General features: G+C 43.1%; 1 protein-coding gene across 6 annotated transcripts; it reads left to right on the top strand.

The window, feature by feature from the left end:
• Positions 1-12: 12 nt before the first annotated feature.
• LOC139381394 (BTB/POZ domain-containing protein KCTD5-like) lies at positions 13-14,495 on the top strand. Of its 6 annotated transcripts, none has more exons than XM_071124890.1 (7): positions 13-556; positions 6,442-6,550; positions 7,260-7,351; positions 7,848-7,943; positions 8,540-8,665; positions 9,668-9,773; positions 13,706-13,842. In XM_071124890.1, the coding sequence occupies exons 1-6, from the start codon at positions 206-208 to the stop codon at positions 9,737-9,739; spliced, it is 846 nt and encodes a 281-aa protein (XP_070980991.1). In that variant the 5' UTR covers positions 13-205; the 3' UTR covers positions 9,740-9,773; positions 13,706-13,842. The 6 variants fall into 6 exon arrangements, with proteins under 6 accessions (XP_070980991.1, XP_070980988.1, XP_070980990.1 ...); XM_071124887.1 differs by having other exon boundaries at positions 7,848-7,991; positions 13,706-13,828; XM_071124889.1 differs by having other exon boundaries at positions 7,845-7,943; positions 13,706-13,828.
• Positions 14,496-19,709: the final 5,214 nt, after the last annotated feature.

Here is a 19,709-nt window from a genome sequence, read left to right as displayed (position 1 = left end):
GAATACAAAAATGAAGGTGCCTTGGCTAGTTGACTTCAAAACAGCGTCCTCTGTTAGTAATCTGTGTGTATATATATATACATCGTTGGGCGGAGCTCGAGACAACGAGGTACACTGTTTCTCAACAAGTGTTGTTGAGAAAGAGAGGAACATTGACGGCGGTGGGTACGCACGCACGCTATTGCATACATTGCTATTTTTCCTAATGGCAACGGAGGAAAAAAGGAAATCGGTGCCGCAGGCTGTATCAGCAGTCGGCTCGTTGCCAACACCTCAGTGCTACAATAACAACAATAATAATAACAATAACAATAACAATAGAGGCAGCGAGGTAAGCGAGAATACGACCACCTCGAGCGCTACCGAATCAAGTGGACCGGAAACGCACAGCATCGGGAACGGTTGTGGAGTCAATCCAACAGTGGGAAATAACGGGAAATGGGTCCGTTTGAACGTCGGCGGTACCGTATTCCTCACAACGCGGCATACCCTACTCAAAGAACAGACTTCCTTTCTCTATCGGCTCTGTCAACAAAAGGACTTGCATTCGGACACGGTAAGAAGATAATTGATCAAGCCCTTGTCTTCGCTTTGATCAAGATGACATCCGAATCTGATAAGGCAAGACGAATGAGTGAATGTTACCCCCACCAGATATGGCTCTGGTACTGCAATGACAAGTGGGTCAGGTGGATGTGCAAGTGCTGCCTCATTCAGGCCTGTGTAGCGTGTCTATGCTCGAACACCTGTTACCTAGGGTCGGATTTTCGAGACTAGAAGGGTGGTGGCGTAGTATTTAAAAAAATCTACATGTATACAGTGCCTTCAGAAAGTATTCACACCTCTTGACTTTTTCCACATTTTAGTTATGTTACAGTCTAAATTCATATTGCATTGAATTGAGATTTTGTGTCACTGACCTGTACAGAATACCCCATAATGTCGAAGTGGAATTATGTTTTTAGAAATGTTTACAAATTAATTAAATGAAAGGCTGAAATGTCTTGAGTCAATAAGTTGCATGGACTCACTTTGTGTGCAATAATAGTGTTTAACATTATTTTTGAATGTTTACCTCATCTCTGTACCCCACACAGCAATTATCTGTAGGTCCCTCAGTCCAGCAGTGAATTTCACACACAGATTAAACCACAAAGACCAAGGAGATTTTCCAATGCCTCGTAAAAAAGGGCACCTATTGGTAGATGGGTAACATTGAATATCCCTTTGAGCATGGTGAAGTTGTTTATTACACTTTGGATGGCGTATTAACACACTTAGTCACTACAAACATGCAACTGCTCGGGATTTCACCGTGAGGTTAATGATGACTTTAAAACAGTTAGAGTTGAATGGCTGATAGGAGAAAACAACTAGGGGATGGATCAACAATGTAGTTACTCCACAATACTAACCTCAATGACAAAAGAAGGAAACCTGTACAGAATACAAATATTCCAAAACATGCATCCTGTTTGCAGTAAGAAACTAAAGTAAAACTGCAAAAAAAATGCAAAGAATTGAACATTATGTCCTGAATTCAAAGTGTTATGTTTGGGGCAAATCCAACATAATACATCACTGAGTACCACTCTTTATATTTTCAAGCATAGCGGTGGCTGCATCATGTTATGGGAAGGCTTGTCATCGGCAAGGACTAGGATTTTTTTTATGATAAAAATAAAAATAATAGAACTAAGCACAGGCAAAATCCTAGAGGAAAACCTGGTTCAGTCTGCTTTCCAACAGACACTGGGAGACGAATTCACCTTTCAGCAGGACAATAACCGATAACACAAGGCCAAATATACAGTGGAGTTGCTTACCAAGATATTACCAATATTCCTGAATATTCCTGCTTACCAATATTCCTGAGTGGCATAGCTACGGTTTCGACTTAAGTCGTATTGAAAATCTATGGCAAGACTTGAAAAGGGATGTCTAGCAATGATCAACAACCAACTTGACAGAGTTTATATTGCAAATATTGTACAATCCAGGTGTGCAAAACTCTTAGAGACTTACCCAGAAAGACTCGCAGCTGTAACAGCAGCTAAAGTTGACTCTAACATGTATTGACTCGGGTGTGAATACTTATGTAAATTAGATTTCTCTTTTTAATTTTCAATAAATGTGCAAACCTTTCTAAAAATATGTATTTACTTTGTCATTATGGGGTATTGTGTGTAGATGGGTGAGATTTGTAAAACATTTTTAAAATTCATTTTGAATTCCATCTGTAACACAACAGAATGTGGAATAAGTCAAAATGTATGAATACTTTCTGAAGGCACTGTAGGTTGTCAACATGTGACTGGTCTGTTCATGAAATACCGTACATCACTAATGCAGTAGGAGTGTATAATATGATTAATTTCAGGGTGACTGTCTATTCTTTCTGTCTGTTTGTAGCCTATGATTACAGATGGTCTCGTCCCTTGGCCACATGCTTAACCCAGTGTTGTACTGTTAATTGACTGGCTCCTGCACCAGTGCATCGTCTTTGTGTGTGATCTTTTATTTTTCTAACTTGATCACTAATAATCAGATCAATTTGAGTGCTCTTCTTTGACCATTGATGGCCTCATCAATTCTACCCTGCTCTCCTCCACATCTAGATGTGGTTAGTTTATTTCAGACATTAGGCTGGATATGAGTCAAGCAAGACCTGATGAGACGTTTGATATGTACCCTAGCCTACCACGCAAAGGCACTATGGATTTATTTTCCCTGGTTGACACAGACATGCTCAGGAAAGTGATATCACATCTTAAGCCTTGTACCTACCTACCTTCTCAATCCTATCCCCACCACCTTCTTCAAAACAGTGCAAGCTATAGTTAATCACTCCCTGTTCATATGCACTTTCCCCACTGCAGTAATAACTGCTATGGTGAAGCCCCTTCTGAAGAAGAGTAATCTAGATTCTTCAGCTATTAGCAATTTTCGGCCAATCTCCAACCTTCCATTCCTAAGTAAAATTCTGTGGAAATTGGTTTTCAAACAGCTAAATTCTTTTTTTAAAGTGGCAACTATTTTAGAAGAATTCCAATCTGTTTTTTTGTGCCTACAACAGCACAGGGAAAGCCTTAGTTAAAGTGGTAAATTATCTTAGAGCCAACACAGATGCCAAACAGCTCTCTGTCCTTGTACTCTTGGATTTATGCGCTGCATTTGACACTTTTGGCCACGATGTCCTTCTGGACAAACTGAAGAAGTGGCTTAGCCTCTCTGATCCAGTTCTAAATTGGTTTAGGAGCTATTTAACTGGTCAATCGTTTTTTGTCACCCTTGGTGAACATAAAAATCTATCACGTGGCGTTACACCAGGTTCCATTTTGGGTCCATTTTAGATTCTGACCAAAATAGCTTTTTACCACCTGAGGAACATTGCTAAGATGTGGCCGCTTCTATCTCAGGCTGATACAAAGAGGCTCATCCATGCTTTTATTACAAGCAGGTTTGACTACTGTAATGCTCTCCTGTCTGGTCTACCCAAGAAAGCCATTGGTCAACTGCAAAATGTACAGAATGCTGCAGCACGGGTACTGACCAAGACCAGACAGAGAGCACACATTACACATGTTTTAAAGTATCTGCACTAGCTGCCTGTGAGTTTTAGAATTCATTTTAAGATTTTTCTATTGGTTTTTAAATCAATCCATGATTGTGCACCCCAATACATGCCAAACTTGCTTTTGAGTTGTGTACCCAGTATGTCCCTCAGGTCCTCTGGCACTGGCCTGTTAACTATCCCAAAGACAAGGACCAAGAGGCATGGAGAGGCAGCCTGTTAACTATCCCAAAGACAAGGACCAAGAGACATGGAGAGGCAGCCTTTTAACTATCCCAAAGACAAGGACCAAGAGACATGGAGAGGCAGCCTTTAGTTATTATGCCCCCAGCCTCTGGAATAGCCTGCCAGAGAACCTGAGAGGGGCCCAAACTGTGATCTTAAAACTTAAAACACACCTTTTTAGCTTTGCTTTTCCTTAGGGTGCTTTTTAGTCTTTCAGTTTTAATTGTTCTACTTTTCTTTTTTTATCCTCTTATGTTTGTTGTATAGTAAATGTTTCTGCTTATTTCTATTTTCTCCTGTGAAGTGCAAGCTATATAAATAAAGCTTGATTTGATTAGTGCACTAATGTCCATGAGTGTCACTTTTCTTCTCTCACTCTGGTTTCAGTTATTGTTTTCTCCTTAGAATAAGTCAAATGATTGTATGTGTGTCTCTGTGTTGAGACAAACAACACCCCTGTTTTCTTAACAGGTATTTCCTGTGGGACCCAGTGAGGCCCCCATAGGGACCTGGAACTAGGCTAGGCAAACTGTAGTTCCTTGGGAAAACGCTGGGTAAACTATTAACACACCAGGTGAGGGTTGACTTTTCCATGACGGCTGTTTAATGGGCCGACCGGTGGCGGTGTGGCTGAACAAACAGGACAGGAAATACAGAGAGAGAGTAGATCATTTTTAATCTTCACCTTCGCTGTATGCATGTGCGTTCATGTTTCATTCATAGCAATGGTACTGAGATATTCTGGTGTTGTCATCATACATGACAACATCGGTCTAAGGCACTGCATCTCAGTGCAGGAGGCGTCACTGCAGTCCCTGGTTCGAATCCAGGCTGAATCTCATCCGGCTGTGATTGGGAGTCCCATAGGGCGGCGCACAATTGTCCCAGCATCGTCCGGGCTTGGCCGGGGTAGGCCGTCATTGTAAATAAGAATTTGTTCTTTACTGACTTGCCTAGTTAAATAAAGATTACATTTAAAAAAATACATACTGTCATGTCCAATGATGAGGTGTCTGTCTGTCTGTCTGTCCTCAACTGCAGTTGCTCTGGGTTGTCTCTCCCTGTCCAGCCCCCTTTTCCCCAGCACCTCTACCTCTGCCCTTGTCTATCTCCCCTTTATCTCCCTCACCCTCATCCATTCTCCAGTGTCTGCCAGCTCTCGTCAACAGTCCATTCTCCTTTTCTCTGCCTGGCTCCCAAGACTCATCTTCCTTCAACTGAGTGCCTCACTTACCCTCCATCCCTCCGGCCCATCTCGCTCTCACGCCCTCTCTCTCATTCTGATCTGATCTGCAGGCTCTCATTCTTTAAGGAATGAGGAAAGGGCCTTCCACAAAGTTGGAAGTACATAATCATCTAGAATGTCATTGTATGCTGTAGGGTTAAGATTTTCCTTCACTGGAACTAAGGGGTCTAGCCCGAACCATGAAAAACTGCCCCAGACCATTAGTCCTCCACCTAACTTTACAGTTTGCACTATGCATTAGGGCAGGTAGCGTTCTCCTGGCATCCGCCAAACCCAGATTTGTCCGTCGGACTGCCAGATGCGTGATTAATCACTCCAGAGAACACGTTTCCACTGCGCGTTTCCAGTCCAGTGGCGGCGAGCTTTACACCACTCCAGCCGACGCTTGGCATTGGCAATGGTGATCTTAGGCTTGTGTGCTCAGCCATGGAAACCTATTTCATGCAGCTCCAGACTAAAAGTTATTGTGCTGACGTTGCTTCTAGAGGCAGTTTGGAACTTGGTAGTGAGTGTTGCAACCGAGGACAGACGATTTTTATGCGCTTCAGCACTCGGCAGTCACATTCTGTGAGCTTGTGTGGCCTACGACTTCGGGGCTAAGACGTTGCTCCTAGATGTTTCCACTTCACAATAACAGGACATACAGTTGACTGGGGCAGCTCGAGCAGGGCAGAAATGTGACTAACCGACTTGTTGGAAAGGTGGCATCCTATGACGGTGCCACGTTGAAAGTCACTGAGCTCTTTAGTAAGGCCATTCTACTGCCAATGATTGTCTATGGAGATTGCATGGCTGTATGTTGAAATAGCCAAATCCATTCATTTGAAGGGGCATCCACAGACTTTTGTATATATAGTTTACTTCTCTCTTTCAGATTTTCTGCTCTTCTGCTAGCTCGCTCCACTCTGTTCCTGTTCCTCAATCCCTCTCTCAGATTCTCCTCTTTTTGAACTCCTTGTCCTCTATCTCATCTCTCTGCCTCCCTCTCTCTTTCTAGTGTCTCTGTGTTTGAGGATGGGTGCCTGGGGCTGGTTGAGTAATCGTCAGTAAGGGAGCGCTCTATGGAGATGCTGTAAAGGCACTGGCAGGCCGTCAGCCAAAAAGGGGCCAAGCCATGTGAATGTAACAGGCTCTCTCTCTTCTCTCCATGTCTCTGTGCTACTCTCTTCATTCTTAGCCCCTATCTCTCTCTACCCCCCATCCCTAGGCTGTAAGAGGGACTCAAACAGTAATTATTGTCCTTCTCAACAAAAGAGGACTTTTGCTGTTAGTGTATAACAGATCGCAAGGGGGTTTCAATCCTACATATTGACCAAAACCCAATAGACTAGAATAGCACTTAATATTGATCTCCTATTCATACTAGTAATTCCTATGGTTCTCTCCTCTACTGTAGGATGAGACAGGGGCCTATGTGATAGACAGAGACCCCACCTACTTTGGCCCCATCCTCAACTACCTGCGACACGGCAAACTAGTCTACAACAAGGAGTTGGCTGAAGAAGGTACTGGATTACGTTTGGTATTTTTGACATGTACTACATAATGTGTTATGCCATTTTAATGCATTGTAAGACTAGCAATAAGCATGCAGCAGTGGTGTGTGGGTAAAAATCACTGAGGAAGCCAGAAAAAAAGCCATACTTCAACCTATGTGTTGTGATAATTGAGTTGCTTTCACTATAACCTGTTAGTTCATATTCCTTGACACCGTGATATATAGGTCTAAGGCCGAGACCATAAGAAAATGGTGGCAGAATAAATTCAACCACACCTTTGTTTCATCACACCCGGAGAGCAACCTCTTTCCGGCAACGTCCACAAAGCATATTGCATATAATAAACAGTTACATGACCTACAGCATGGTCAAGCAAGTAATGTTTCTGACATTTTTGGACTACTAAACAACTATTGATTTAGAATTACGTGAGTTACCCAAGTCGAAAACATTTCAACATCATCTAATAACCTATGCTTAGTCTAAGAGAGTTAAACAAATATATATATATATATATATATATATATATATATATATTATATATATTTCACCTTTATTTAACCAGGTAGGCTAGTTGAGAACAAGTTCTACCAAAAACACAAAAAAACTACCAAAAACAGTTTAGTCCAATCAAGATAAGTATGATTTAGTTGTCTATGGTTCTGATTTCTCTCTCTGTCTGTCTTGTCTGTCCTGTGTGTGTTCCCTCTCCCAGGTGTGTTGGAGGAGGCTGAGTTCTACAACATCACTCCTCTGATCAAACTGATCAAGGAGCGGATCCTGGAGCGGGACTGTAAAGTCACACAGGTCAAACACGCTCACTGTACATAAGCGGCCGAGATATACACAAATACAAGGTTAAAACCTCAGACTCACACCCAGTGCTTTGTGCAGAAAGTTCTGCCATTTTTCCCTCTGTATTTTCTAGTATATTCCACCCATCCCCTCTGTCCTGTCTAAATGATGTCTCCTCTCTAGTATTTCTGTTATGTATCTTTCTATCTTCCTCTCTCTGTATTATACAGTTATACACTGCCCCTTGGCTACACACACACACACACACACACACACACACACACACACACTGCCTCCCTCTACCCCCTCCTTTTCACCCACCACCCCTCTAGCTCTCCCTATCCTCTTTTTTTATCTGCCTTTCCTTTCCTTACAAACACCTATCACCTTCTCCAACTTTTGACTACTCTGTCTTACTCTCTCTCTCTCTCTCTCTCAGCAGATGCCTCCTAAGCAAGTGTACTGCGTGTTGCAGTGTTTACATTTCTCTCTCTCTGTCTATCAGCAGGTGCCTCCTAAACATGTGTACCGGGTGTTGCAGTGCCAGGAGGAGGAGCTGACTCAGATGGTTTCCACCATGTCGGACGGCTGGAAGTTTGAGCAGGTCAGCGTACGCGCCTGCAGAAAGCCCCGCACTGGACTGCTCTGGACTGTGGGTTGGACTCGCTGCTCCTCTGCTCTACCACCCTCCCAAACAATCAACTCCTTTCCTGGTCTCTGTTAGCCAATCAGATCCTCAGAGGAAGACCAATCAGAGACCAAGGCCAGTCCTAATCTGCTCACAAAGACAGCCTCCTTTTCACATTTCCATGCCCTCAGAAGAAGACTGATCTAAACAGACATGTGTTGCCAACACAGACCAGTGATCATAAGGGGAAGGAGATGCAAAAAGGATGCGGAGCTAAGGAAGTTCCAATAGAAGCTACCATATGTTGGCACATTGACAGTTTAGTAAAGAGTATTGAGTGATGCTGTAATGCTAAACATTGCCGTCACTGTGACCGGGTGTACAGTTCAGTCTCACTGCCCGTAGTTGTAGTGCTGCTAAGCTGTCCTTCTCATCTGTCCCTGCTCTCTGCATGAGCATCCATGGACTTACCTGCTGTGATATGGGGCCATCTCTCGTGCTCTCTCTCCTCTCTCCGTGTGTGTGACTCACTCGCTCTCTCTCTCTCCTCTCTCCGTGTGTGCGTGTGGTAGATGGTGAACATTGGTTCGTCATACAGCTATGGGACAGAGGACCAGGCAGAGTTTCTTTGTGTGGTGTCCAAGGAGCTACACACACCTGGCTCAGGCCTGGGCACCGAACAGAGCCACAAGACCAAGGTGAGACTGACACACAGGAAACACACACGGGTACACATGCGTCAGATAGGTGAATGGTGTACAATGTAGAAGTATATCTATCACCACCATTCACTTCGACCAAGGTCTGAAGTAGCAGGATATGGATCTGTCCCTGTGTGACATTTCTCCTCATCCAAGATGATCTCAGCATCTTTTGATCTTAGTCTCGGCATTCTCCACTCAAACACTCCAAATGTCAATTTAAATTGGATACCAATTTCATGGTATCCAATTGGTAGTTAGTCTTGTCTCATCGCGGCAACTCCAGTACAGACTCAGGAGAGGCAAAGGTCGAGAGCCGTGCATCCCCCGAAACACAACCCAGCCACACACTACTTCTTGACACAATGCCTGCTTAACCCGGAAGCCAGCCGCACCAATGTGTTGGAGGAAACACCGTACACCTGGCGACAGTGTCAGCGTGCACGGCTCCCGGCCTGCCACAGGAGTCGCTGGGACAAGGACATCCCTGCCGCCAAACGCTCCCCTAACCCGGACAACGCTGGGCCAATTGTGCGCCACCCCATGGGTCTTCCGGTCGCGGCCGGCTGCGAGAGAGGCTGGAATCGACCCAGGGGCGGCAGGGTAGCCTAGTGGTTAGAGCGTTGGACTAGTAACCGAAAGGTTTCATGTTCAAATCCCCGAGCTGACAAGGTACAAATCTGACGTCCTGCCCCTGAACAGGCAGTTAACCCACTGTTCCTAGGCCGTCATTGAAAATAAGAATTTGTTCTTAACTGACTTGCCTAGTTAAATAAAGGTAAAATTTTAAAAAATTTAAAAATCTCTAGTGGCACAGCCTTAGACCTCTGCACCACTCGGGAGGCAACACTCCAAATGTCACACACACACACACATCTCCCAAATGTAATTCACAAGCACATTCACTCTATCATCCATATGTTCTCTCTCTCTCCATGATACATCAATCTGTTCATTATTTTGTCATTTTTTATTCTCCACATTTTTATTCGAGGGAAGGCTTCAGAGGTGCAGGATGAGGAGAAGGAAGGAGAGAGAAATACCACCCTGAATGAGTGCATAAGGGAATGACAGTCTTGTGTCAATGTTCCAAGGACGTGAATGGGTGAGGATCCATGCTAGTGTTGTTGGCTGGTGGTGCTAGTAGCAGTAGTAGACCGTGTGATCAAAAGGGATCCAGGGCTATTTCACAGCATGGCATTCCCTTACCCCAAACTCAACACAGTAACCTAAGGCCAAGGATGGACTAACTTTTATAAAAATGTAAAATAAAAATTATTAGATTTTTACAAAATGTAGAGAAAAAAAGCAAGCCTTGAACTTTTGCTCCCCGTCAAACACAGTTGGCTTCTGTTTGTTTGAAATACTAATTGTGATGCCAGAGCTTGATATTGCCCTGGGGCCTTTGTGTCCTGCCTGGGACATGATCTGTTCAGCGGCATAACCCAGCTGTTCTGATGATGAGCTAGTCTCCCTAGGAAGATGGGTTGCCTCTCACATGAACAATGCCCTAGTTGCCTGTTACGAACCCCTTTGGCCCTGCAGTCTAGGGGGGATGGAAACGAGACCCGTAACATATCTCATGCAAATCACCCCAGTGAAAAGGTAACAGTGAGAACAAAAAAAAACACAGACAACATAAATCTACCGTCAAACACTTCAGGTTTATTTTAAACACACGGTAATGGGGTGTGGGGAAAAAGGGGCTGAGCTGGACCCAAGGAAATAAATAATATACACTGCTCAAAAAAATAAAGGGAACACTTAAACAACATAATGTAACTCCAAGTCAATCACACTTCTGTGAAATCAAACTGTCCACTTAGGAAGCATGCTGTTGTGAAAATGGAATAGACAACAGGTGGAAATTAGAGGCAATTAGCAAGACACCCCCAATAAAGGAGTGGTTCTGCAGGTGGTGACCACAGACCACTTCTCAGTTCCTATGCTTCCTGGCTGATGTTTTGGTCACTTTTGAATGCTGGCGGTGCTTTCACTCTAGTGGTAGCATGAGACGGAGTCTACAACCCACACAAGTGGCTCAGGTAGTGCAGCTCATCCAGGATGGCACATCAATGCGAGCTGTGGCAAGAAGGTTTGCTGTGTCTGTCAGCGTAGTGCCCAGAGCATGGAGGTGCTACCAGGAGACAGGTCAGTACATCAGGAGGGGTGGAGGAGGCCGTAGGAGGGCAATAATCCAGTAACAGGACCGCTACCTCCGCCTTTGTGCAAGGAGGAGCAGGAGGAGCACTGCCAGAGCCCTGCAAAATGACCTCCAGCAGGCCACAAATGTGCATGTGTCTGCTCAAATGGTCAGAAACAGACTCCATGAGGGTGGTATGAGGGCCCGACGTCCACAGGTGGGGGTTGTGCTTACAGCCCAACACAGTGCAGGACGTTTGGCATTTGCCAGAGAACACCAAGATTGGCAAATTCGCCACTGGCGCCCTGTGCTCTTCACAGATGAAAGCAGGTTCACACTGAGCACATGTGACAGACGTGACAGAGTCTGGAGACGCTGTGGAGAACGTTCTGCTGCCTGCAACATCCTCCAGCATGACCGGTTTGGCGGTGGGTCAGTCATGGTGTGGGGTGGCATTTCTTTGGGGGGCCGCACAGCCCTCCATGTGCTCGCCAGAGGTAGCCTGACTGCCATTAGGTACCGAGATGAGATCCTTAGACCCCTTGTGAGACCATATGCTGGTGCGGTTGGCCCTGGGTTCCTCCTAATGTAAGACAATGCTAGACCTCATGTGGCTGGAGTGTGTCAGCAGTTCCTGCAAGAGGAAGGCATTGACTCTATGGGCTGGCCCGCCTGTTCCCTAGACCTGAATCCAATTGAGCACATCTGGGACATAATGTCTCGCTCCATCCACCAACGCCACGTTGCACCACAGACTGTCCAGAAAGTTGGCGGATGCTTTAGTCCAGGTCTGGGAGGAGATCCCTCAGGAGACCATCCGCCACCTCATCAGGAGCATGCCCAGGCATTGTAGGGAGGTCATACAGGCACGTGGAGGCCACACACACTACCGAGCCTCATTTTGACTTGTTTTAAGGACATTACATCAAAGTTGGATCAGCCTGTAGTGTGGTTTTCCACTTTAATTTTGAGTGTGACTCCAAATCCAGACCTCCATGGGTTGATAAATTTGATTTCCATTGATAATTTGTGTGATTTTGTTGTCAGCACATTCAACTATGTAAAGAAAGGAGTATTTAATAAGAATATTTCATTCATTCAGATCTAGGATGTGTTATTTTAGTGTTACCTTTTATTTTTTTGAGCAGTGTATATCCAAACAAACCCCTAAGCTAGTCTAGCCTGCTTTAAGAACAGCTAGCTAGCTAACCAAAAATACAGGGGGTGACCCGCCAGTTCTAACTAGGGTATTTAGACACTGTTTTCCTATGGGTAATGTAGGCCCATGAGCAATGTAGGCCCATGGGCGACTTGGCTGGTTATCCCCTTTTCCCACCAACAAACAGTCATACACCATAACAATACAATACTCACAGATAACGGACAAGGTGACATGTAGGTGCAAAAACAAAAGAGAGATCTCCAGAGAGAACTGATTGGGATACTTTTAAACCAAGGGAAAGGGGATGTGATTGGGTAAGGGAAAAAGAGCAGGTGTGTCTTCAGTGGCCACTGATTAGTGACACCTGTGAAGGAAAGAAAACAAATACACACACACAGGATACCTGTATCCGTAACATTGCCTCTCACATGAACAATGCCCTAGATGCCTCTCACATGAACAATGCCCTAGATGCCTCTCACATGAACAATGTCCTAGATGCCTTTCACATGAACAATGCCCTAGATGCCTCTCACATGAACAATGTCCTAGATGCCTCTCACATGAACAATGCCCTAGATGCCTCTCACATGAACAATGCCCTAGATGCCTCTCACATGAACAATGTCCTAGATGCCTCTCACATGAACAATGCCCTAGATGCCTCTCACATGAACAATGCCCTAGATGCCTCTCACATGAACAATGCCCTAGATTCCTCTCACATGAACAATGCCCTAGATGCCTCTCACATGAACAATGCCCTAGATTCCTCTCACATGAACAATGCCCTAGATGCCTCTCACATGAACAATGCCCTAGATGCCTCTCACATGAACAATGCCCTAGATGCATCTCACATCTAGATGCCTCTCACATGAACAATGTCCTAGATGCCTCTCACATGAACAATGTCCTAGATGCCTCTCACATGAACAATGTACTAGATGCCTCTCACATGAACAATGTACTAGATGCCTCTCACATGAACAATGTCCTAGATGCCTCTCACATGAACAATGCCCTAGATGCCTCTCACATGAACAATGCCCTAGATGCCTCTCACATGAACAATGTCCTAGATGCCTCTCACATGAACAATGTCCTAGATGCCTCTCACATGAACAATGTCCTAGATGCCTCTCACATGAACAATGTACTAGATGCCTCTCACATGAACAATGTACTAGATGCCTCTCACATGAACAATGCCCTAGATGCCTCTCACATGAACAATGTCCTAGATCTGGGATATCCAAGACTAATAATGAGCTGACGCTGCTCTGCTGCCACTGATCCAAACCCTCTCCTAAAGGTGTCTCATTACCAATGCAATGACATGGAATAGCCCTGACCTTTTGTGTAATAGTGGTATTAGTGTATTTTATAGTTCACATACACACACACCATTTTACTTGTAGAAGTATAAAGGGGACATAGTTTGGGAAAACTGCACAAAGTTTAGCTGCTGCGTTTTTTGTTTATCCAAACACCAATTAATCAGTCAAGCGTATGTTGTTGTTTTCCATCCACAACAAAGGGACACACACTATTACTGTCACCATCATCACCATCAGCATCAAACATGACATTTCTGTGATAAGATTGTTTCCCATGTCGTCCAATCCAAGCAGGTCCACAACTTGAAATGTTTCTCAATATTGTGATGGGTTATATGAACATGATAATCTGTCTTTAAAGATGGTTTCTCCTTTCTCTGCTTGTCTTCCAGCTTTTTTACATGCATGGATCCCGGATGTACTAGAGAGAAATGTCTTTTTTTTTAGCTTGACATTCCATTATGTGTTTGTTTATATATGTTGTATTGTTGCTTTGGGGGAAAAAAACTACCAATAAATGCTCAAACATTATTTTCAAATATTATTGAAACATAAGCAAAATTGTCCTTCATGCCAACATTTCAAAATTAGAGAGACAGATATGTTAGTAAAAGCATTTTGTATAAATATCATTTAAAAATGTATTTTAGTTCTAATCACCACTGAAGTTATGGCAGTGAATGAATCTTAGTCAAATAGATTTGACCAAAAACAATGGTTGAAAAGCACTGCAAATCAATGTCCTCATCCAAATATGAAAAAGGGTATGAAATTCACACGTGGAATATGATTCCTAAGTAAGTTGTTATTGTTTAGACTGGTTCTGACTGGTCTGATGCTTTATACAGTAGTGAGACATGGGCCTGTGGTGCGTCTGACATTTAGTGAGATTTATACAGAAAGACAGACGGACATCAACTAACTGGCCACAGTCAGCCACACACACACACACACACACTCTCTCTTTCACTCTCACTCACACACACCCCCGATTTCTTAATTCAATTTAAGGGGCTTTATTGGCATGGGAAACATATGTTTACATTGCCAAAGCAAGTGAAATAGATATGAACAATAAGTTAACAGTAAACATTACATTCACAAAAGTTCTAAAAGAATAGAGACATTTCAAATGTCATTGTCTATATACAGTGTTGTAATGCTGTGCAAATAGTTCAAGTACGAAAGGGAAAATAAATAAACATAAATATAGGTTGTATTTACAATGGTGTTTTCTTCACTGGTTGTCCTTTTCTTGTGGGAACAGATCACAAATATTGCCACTGTGATTGCACACTGTGGTATTTCACCCAATAGATATGGGAGTTTATCAAATTAGATTTTTTTTCTAATTCCATGTGGGTCTGTGTAATCTGAGGGAAATATGTGTCTCTAATATGTTCATACATTTGGCAGGAGGTTAGGAAGTGCAGCTCAGTTTCCACCTCATTTTGTGAGCAGTGTGCACATAGGCAGACCTGGCTCCCAAGAGAAGACAAGGTATTCTGGCACTGTGTACTCTGTTTAGGGCCAACTAGCATTCTAGTTTGCTAAGTTTTTTTTGTCAATTCTTTCCAATGTGTCAAGTAATTATCTTTTTGTTTTCTCATGATTTGGTTGGGCCTAATTGTGTTGCTGTCCTGGGGTTCTGTGGAGTGTGTTTGTGAACTGAACCAGCTTGCTAAGGGGGCTCTTCTCCAGGTTCATCACTCTGGTAATGGCTTTGTTATGGAAGGTTTGGGAATCACTTCCTTCTAGGTGGTTGTATAATTGAACTGCCCTTTTCTGGATTTGGATCATTAGCTGGCATTGGCGTCTTTTCTGCTCTGCATGCATTACCTGGTGTTTTATGTTGTACACAAAGGATATTTTTAGCAGAATTCTGCATGCAAAGTCTCAATTTGGTGTTCATCCCATTTTGTGAATTTTTGGTTTGGGAGCGGATCCCAGACCTCACAACCATAAAGAGCAATGTCTCTATGTTTTTGGTTGGACAGGTTTCTCAATTTCTTTAAGTTTTTACATTCTTCATCAAACCATTTGTCACAGTTGTTATTTTTTTTAGGTTGTAGATTTGATAGGGAAGCTGCGATGTCAAATATACTGTTTAGGGTTTCTACTGCCAAGTTTACACCTTCACTATTACAGTGAAACATTTTGTCCAGGAAATTGTCTAGAAGCAATTTCATTTGTTGTTGCCTAATTATTTTTTGGTAGATTTCCACACTATTTTCCTTCCATCTATAGCATTTATTCATTTTATTCAGTTCCTTTAGCTTTGATGCCTCATGATTGAGCATAGCTCTGTTCAAGTAGAGTGTGATTTTGCTGTGATCTGATAGGGGTGTCAGTGGGTTGACTGTGAACGCTCTGAGAGACTCTGGGTTGAGGTCAGTGATAAAGTAGTCTACAGTACTACTGCCAAGAGATGACCTATAGGTGTACCTACCATAGGAGTCCCCTCGAAGCCTATCATTGACTATGTACATACCCAGCGTGCGACAGAGCTGCAGGAGTTGTGACCCGTTTTTGTTGTCATAGTTGTGCCTAGGGGGGCATATGGGGGAGGGAATGCTGTCGTCACCAGGTAGGTGTTTGTCCCCCTGTGTGCTGAGGGTGCCCGGTTCTTGTCCAGTTCTGGCATTTAGGTCGCCACAGACTAGTACATGTCCCTGGGCCTGGAAATTGTTGATCCCCCCCCCACTAGGATGGAGAAGCTGTCATCGTTAAAATATGGAGATTCTATTGGGGGATATAGGTAGCACACGAGGACATTTCCTGTTTTAACTCATTTAATAGAGTGGGTTAGGTCTGCACTATACCAAATTAGCATCCCCCTGTTTCACACCTGGTAGTTTGGTGGATGGGAGTACCAGCTCTCTGTAACCTAGAGGGCAACCAGTGGATTCGTCTCCTTTATACCATGTTTCTTGTAGGATGACAATGTCTGTATTTACAATTTATTTTAAGTCTGGGTTCCTGCTCTTTAGGCCAAAGGCAGATAACCTCAGACCTTGTATAATCCAGGATGAGATAGTAAAAGCTTTGTGTTCCGTAGTGTCTAGTGTTGTTTTGTGTGGTTTAGGCCTGAACTATCACAGTAGGTGTGAGCAGAGCATGTTGAGCATCTGATACATACCTCTTAGGTAGCAGGATGGGGCTTGGGCGGGTGTAATAGTGGGGGTTGAGCCTGTTGCTCTGCTCACGAACTGGGCATGTGTCCTGCTGTCATTTTGAGGTCCTTGCTGCAGGGGCATGGGGTGGGCAGAAAGGGCATATAGGTTGTGGCCTTGTTTTTCTTAGGGTGGTCTTGGTTGGGGTGTGGCTGGTGATGCTGTGGTCTTTGTGTAGGTCTTCTTGGAGTGGGTTCTCTTGGTGCAGGTCCTTCGGGAGGGGCTCTTGCAGGTCTTTGAGGGTGTCTCGCTGGTCTGAGCGGGGTGTCCAATGCTATGTTGCTCCTGTGTGAGGTGCTGGGGCTACGGTTGAGGGGGATGTCCTTGTAGAGGTGTACCTGGTCGTAAAGGCTGTTCAAGTCCAGCTGTTCAAGTCCAGTAGTCAAAAGTAGTGTACTAATTAGGGAATAGGGTGCCATTTTGGTGCAACCCTGTTCTCTGCTCATGTTGTAATGATAGGCCCTGGCACCTTGAGACCAGGCTGTTGTCATGATATTTTAAGCTAGAGCAGGGATCGGCAACTGGCAGCTGCGGACCCCTTTTGTAAGCCTGCGGATAAATTTTCAGAATAATTACACAAGTGCAATTTTAGAATTTTGATTGTCATTAGAGAAAAACTGCACAGTCTTTCGCTTCTGTCTGGCCACTCTACCTGATAGGTGGAGGGCTGCAGAGATGGTTGTCCTTCTGGAAGGTTCTCCCATCTCCACAGAGGAACTTTGGAGCTCTGTCAGGAGGTGACCAAGAACCTGTGACCATCTCCCCTGATTGCTCATATTGGCCGGGCGGCCAGCTCTAGGGAGAATCTTGGTGGTTACAAACTTCTTCAATTTAAGAATGATGGAGGCCATTGTGTTTTGGGGGACCTTCAATGCTGCAGAAATGTTTTGGTACCCTTCCCCAGATCTGTGACTCTACACAATCCTGTCTCGGGCTCTACGGACAGTTCCTTCGAGCTCCTGGCTTGGTTTTTGCTCTGACATGCACTGTCAACTGTGGGACCTTATATAGACAGGTGTGTGTCTTTCCAAATCATGTCCAATCAATTGAATTTACCACCAGTGGACTCCAATCAAGTTGTAGGAACATGTCAAGGAGGGTGAGATGAAACAGGATGAACCTGAGCTCCATTTCAAGTCTCATAGCAAAGAGTCTGAATACTTATGTAAATAAAATATTTATGTTTTTTATTTGTAATACATTTGCGAACATTTCTAAAAACCTGTTTTTGATTTGTCGTTATGGGGTATTGTGTGTAGATTGAGGAAATGTTTTCAATTAATCAATTTTAGAACAAGGCTGTAACATAACAAAATGTGGAATTTACCTCATGTTTTGATGGTGTTTCATCAGAAGACATCCCCTTTATTGAGGCTACTATAATTTGTAGCCTAATCTCAAACTGTTTTTCCAAGACATCAGAACTTGAGTTGAAAACCTGGTATTCCTCAGGATGTGGTATGTATGTAATGTATGTATGTATGTACAGTGCCTTGCGAAAGTATTCGGCCCCCTTGAACTTTGCGACCTTTTGCCACATTTCAGGCTTCAAACATAAAGATATAAAACTGTATTTTTTTGTGAAGAATCAACAACAAGTGGGACACAATCATGAAGTGGAACGACATTTATTGGATATTTCAAACTTTTTTAACAAATCAAAAACTGAAAAATTGGGCGTGCAAAATTATTCAGCCCCTTTACTTTCAGTGCAGCAAACTCTCTCCAGAAGTTCAGTGAGGATCTCTAAATGTCGTTCCACTTCATGATTGTGTCCCACTTGTTGTTGATTCTTCACAGAAAAATACAGTTTTATATCTTTATGTTTGAAGCCTGAAATGTGGCAAAAGGTCGCAAAGTTCAAGGGGGCCGAATACTTTCACAAGGCACTGTATGTATGTGTGTGTGTGTGTGTTATGTATGTATGTATGTATGTATGTATGTTAAACAACTATTTCTCACAACACCCACAGAAAACGAAAACATTCACACAGGTGAAGGTTGCCCAAAACACAGTGATCATGACGTATATTCATTTTTCAAACACACTATAAAAAAATTCTCAGAGCATTATCCACCCCAGAGTCCTCTGCCAGGGCCTTGGACACTGATCTGTCTGGAGTTGTGTCATCAGGAACCAAATTACCTCCATACACTCCCACCAGCCAGCAAACATATCCAAGACTATTCTATTCTGCCAAGCCATTCATTACATCTCTGGTATAATTGATGAAGCGCTGTGGATTATAATAAATATAATTGATCCAGTTCACATTCTAATTGAGAGTGGACCACTAGAAAATACTTGACTCTAATCCTGCTAGGATCTGATTTCTTGCTTTGAACTCATATGGCATTCTCTCTCTCTTCTACCTGGCTCTGGGTAAGGGTAAAGAGCATAATGTCATTCCCCCACACAACCATCAGCCCTGAGCCACTTAATCCTACTGAAATCCCTAGAGTTTAACCAGCCTGTCAGATCACTCATAGTTTCATCAGTAGTAACATTCCCTGTAACTGTGAAAGAGAAAATCTGGATGTAATCGGCACCTGGAGACACATATCACAGATCAATGCAACTGTCATTGTTCAGCTGTCAAGTCTTATCTACTTTAAGAGGTATCTGTGCTGCTTATATATGTTCTTAAATATATATTTATAGATTTAAACAGTAACCCTTTTCTCTCCTATCGTTCAAATATTAACTAAGCGTCTCACTATTTGGCTTTATCTAAAATCATTGATTTTAGAAAAAACATGTCTATGGTGGCAATCTCTAAAGTCCTTACATATCCTTAATCAACCTATCAATAATCCTAAATCATCACAGATGTCATATATCCCTGTTAACTTTAATACTATTTAAATAAAAATCTTCTAATGGTCAAATAAAGCCAAAACAAATGCTAACCATATCTATCCTTTCTGTACTAATGAGCTCTTTCCTTCAGGGGTCCACAGTATTTTATCTAACAATAACATGAGTTATCCTTAAAATCAGTTTCATCAATAATGTAATATATTTTGCATAGTGCGGGATACCTTACCTACAGTAATTTACCATCCCTAAGAACTGAAACGTATTTATTTTCATTAATAATTTTAATGCTTATAAAATCACTTTTTCTATCTATGTATTTTCCTGCCCTATTGGCTTAAAATATCTCCTGTCCAAACCTCAATGTACCATATTTCCCCCTATTTATTATCAATGAGAAATGAT

Source organism: Oncorhynchus clarkii, chromosome 23, assembly GCF_045791955.1.
Source record: "Oncorhynchus clarkii lewisi isolate Uvic-CL-2024 chromosome 23, UVic_Ocla_1.0, whole genome shotgun sequence".
Lineage (NCBI taxonomy): Eukaryota > Metazoa > Chordata > Actinopteri > Salmoniformes > Salmonidae > Oncorhynchus > Oncorhynchus clarkii.
The sequence above is the reverse complement of the archived record's forward strand: the minus strand, read 5'-3'. Positions and strand labels throughout refer to the sequence as shown.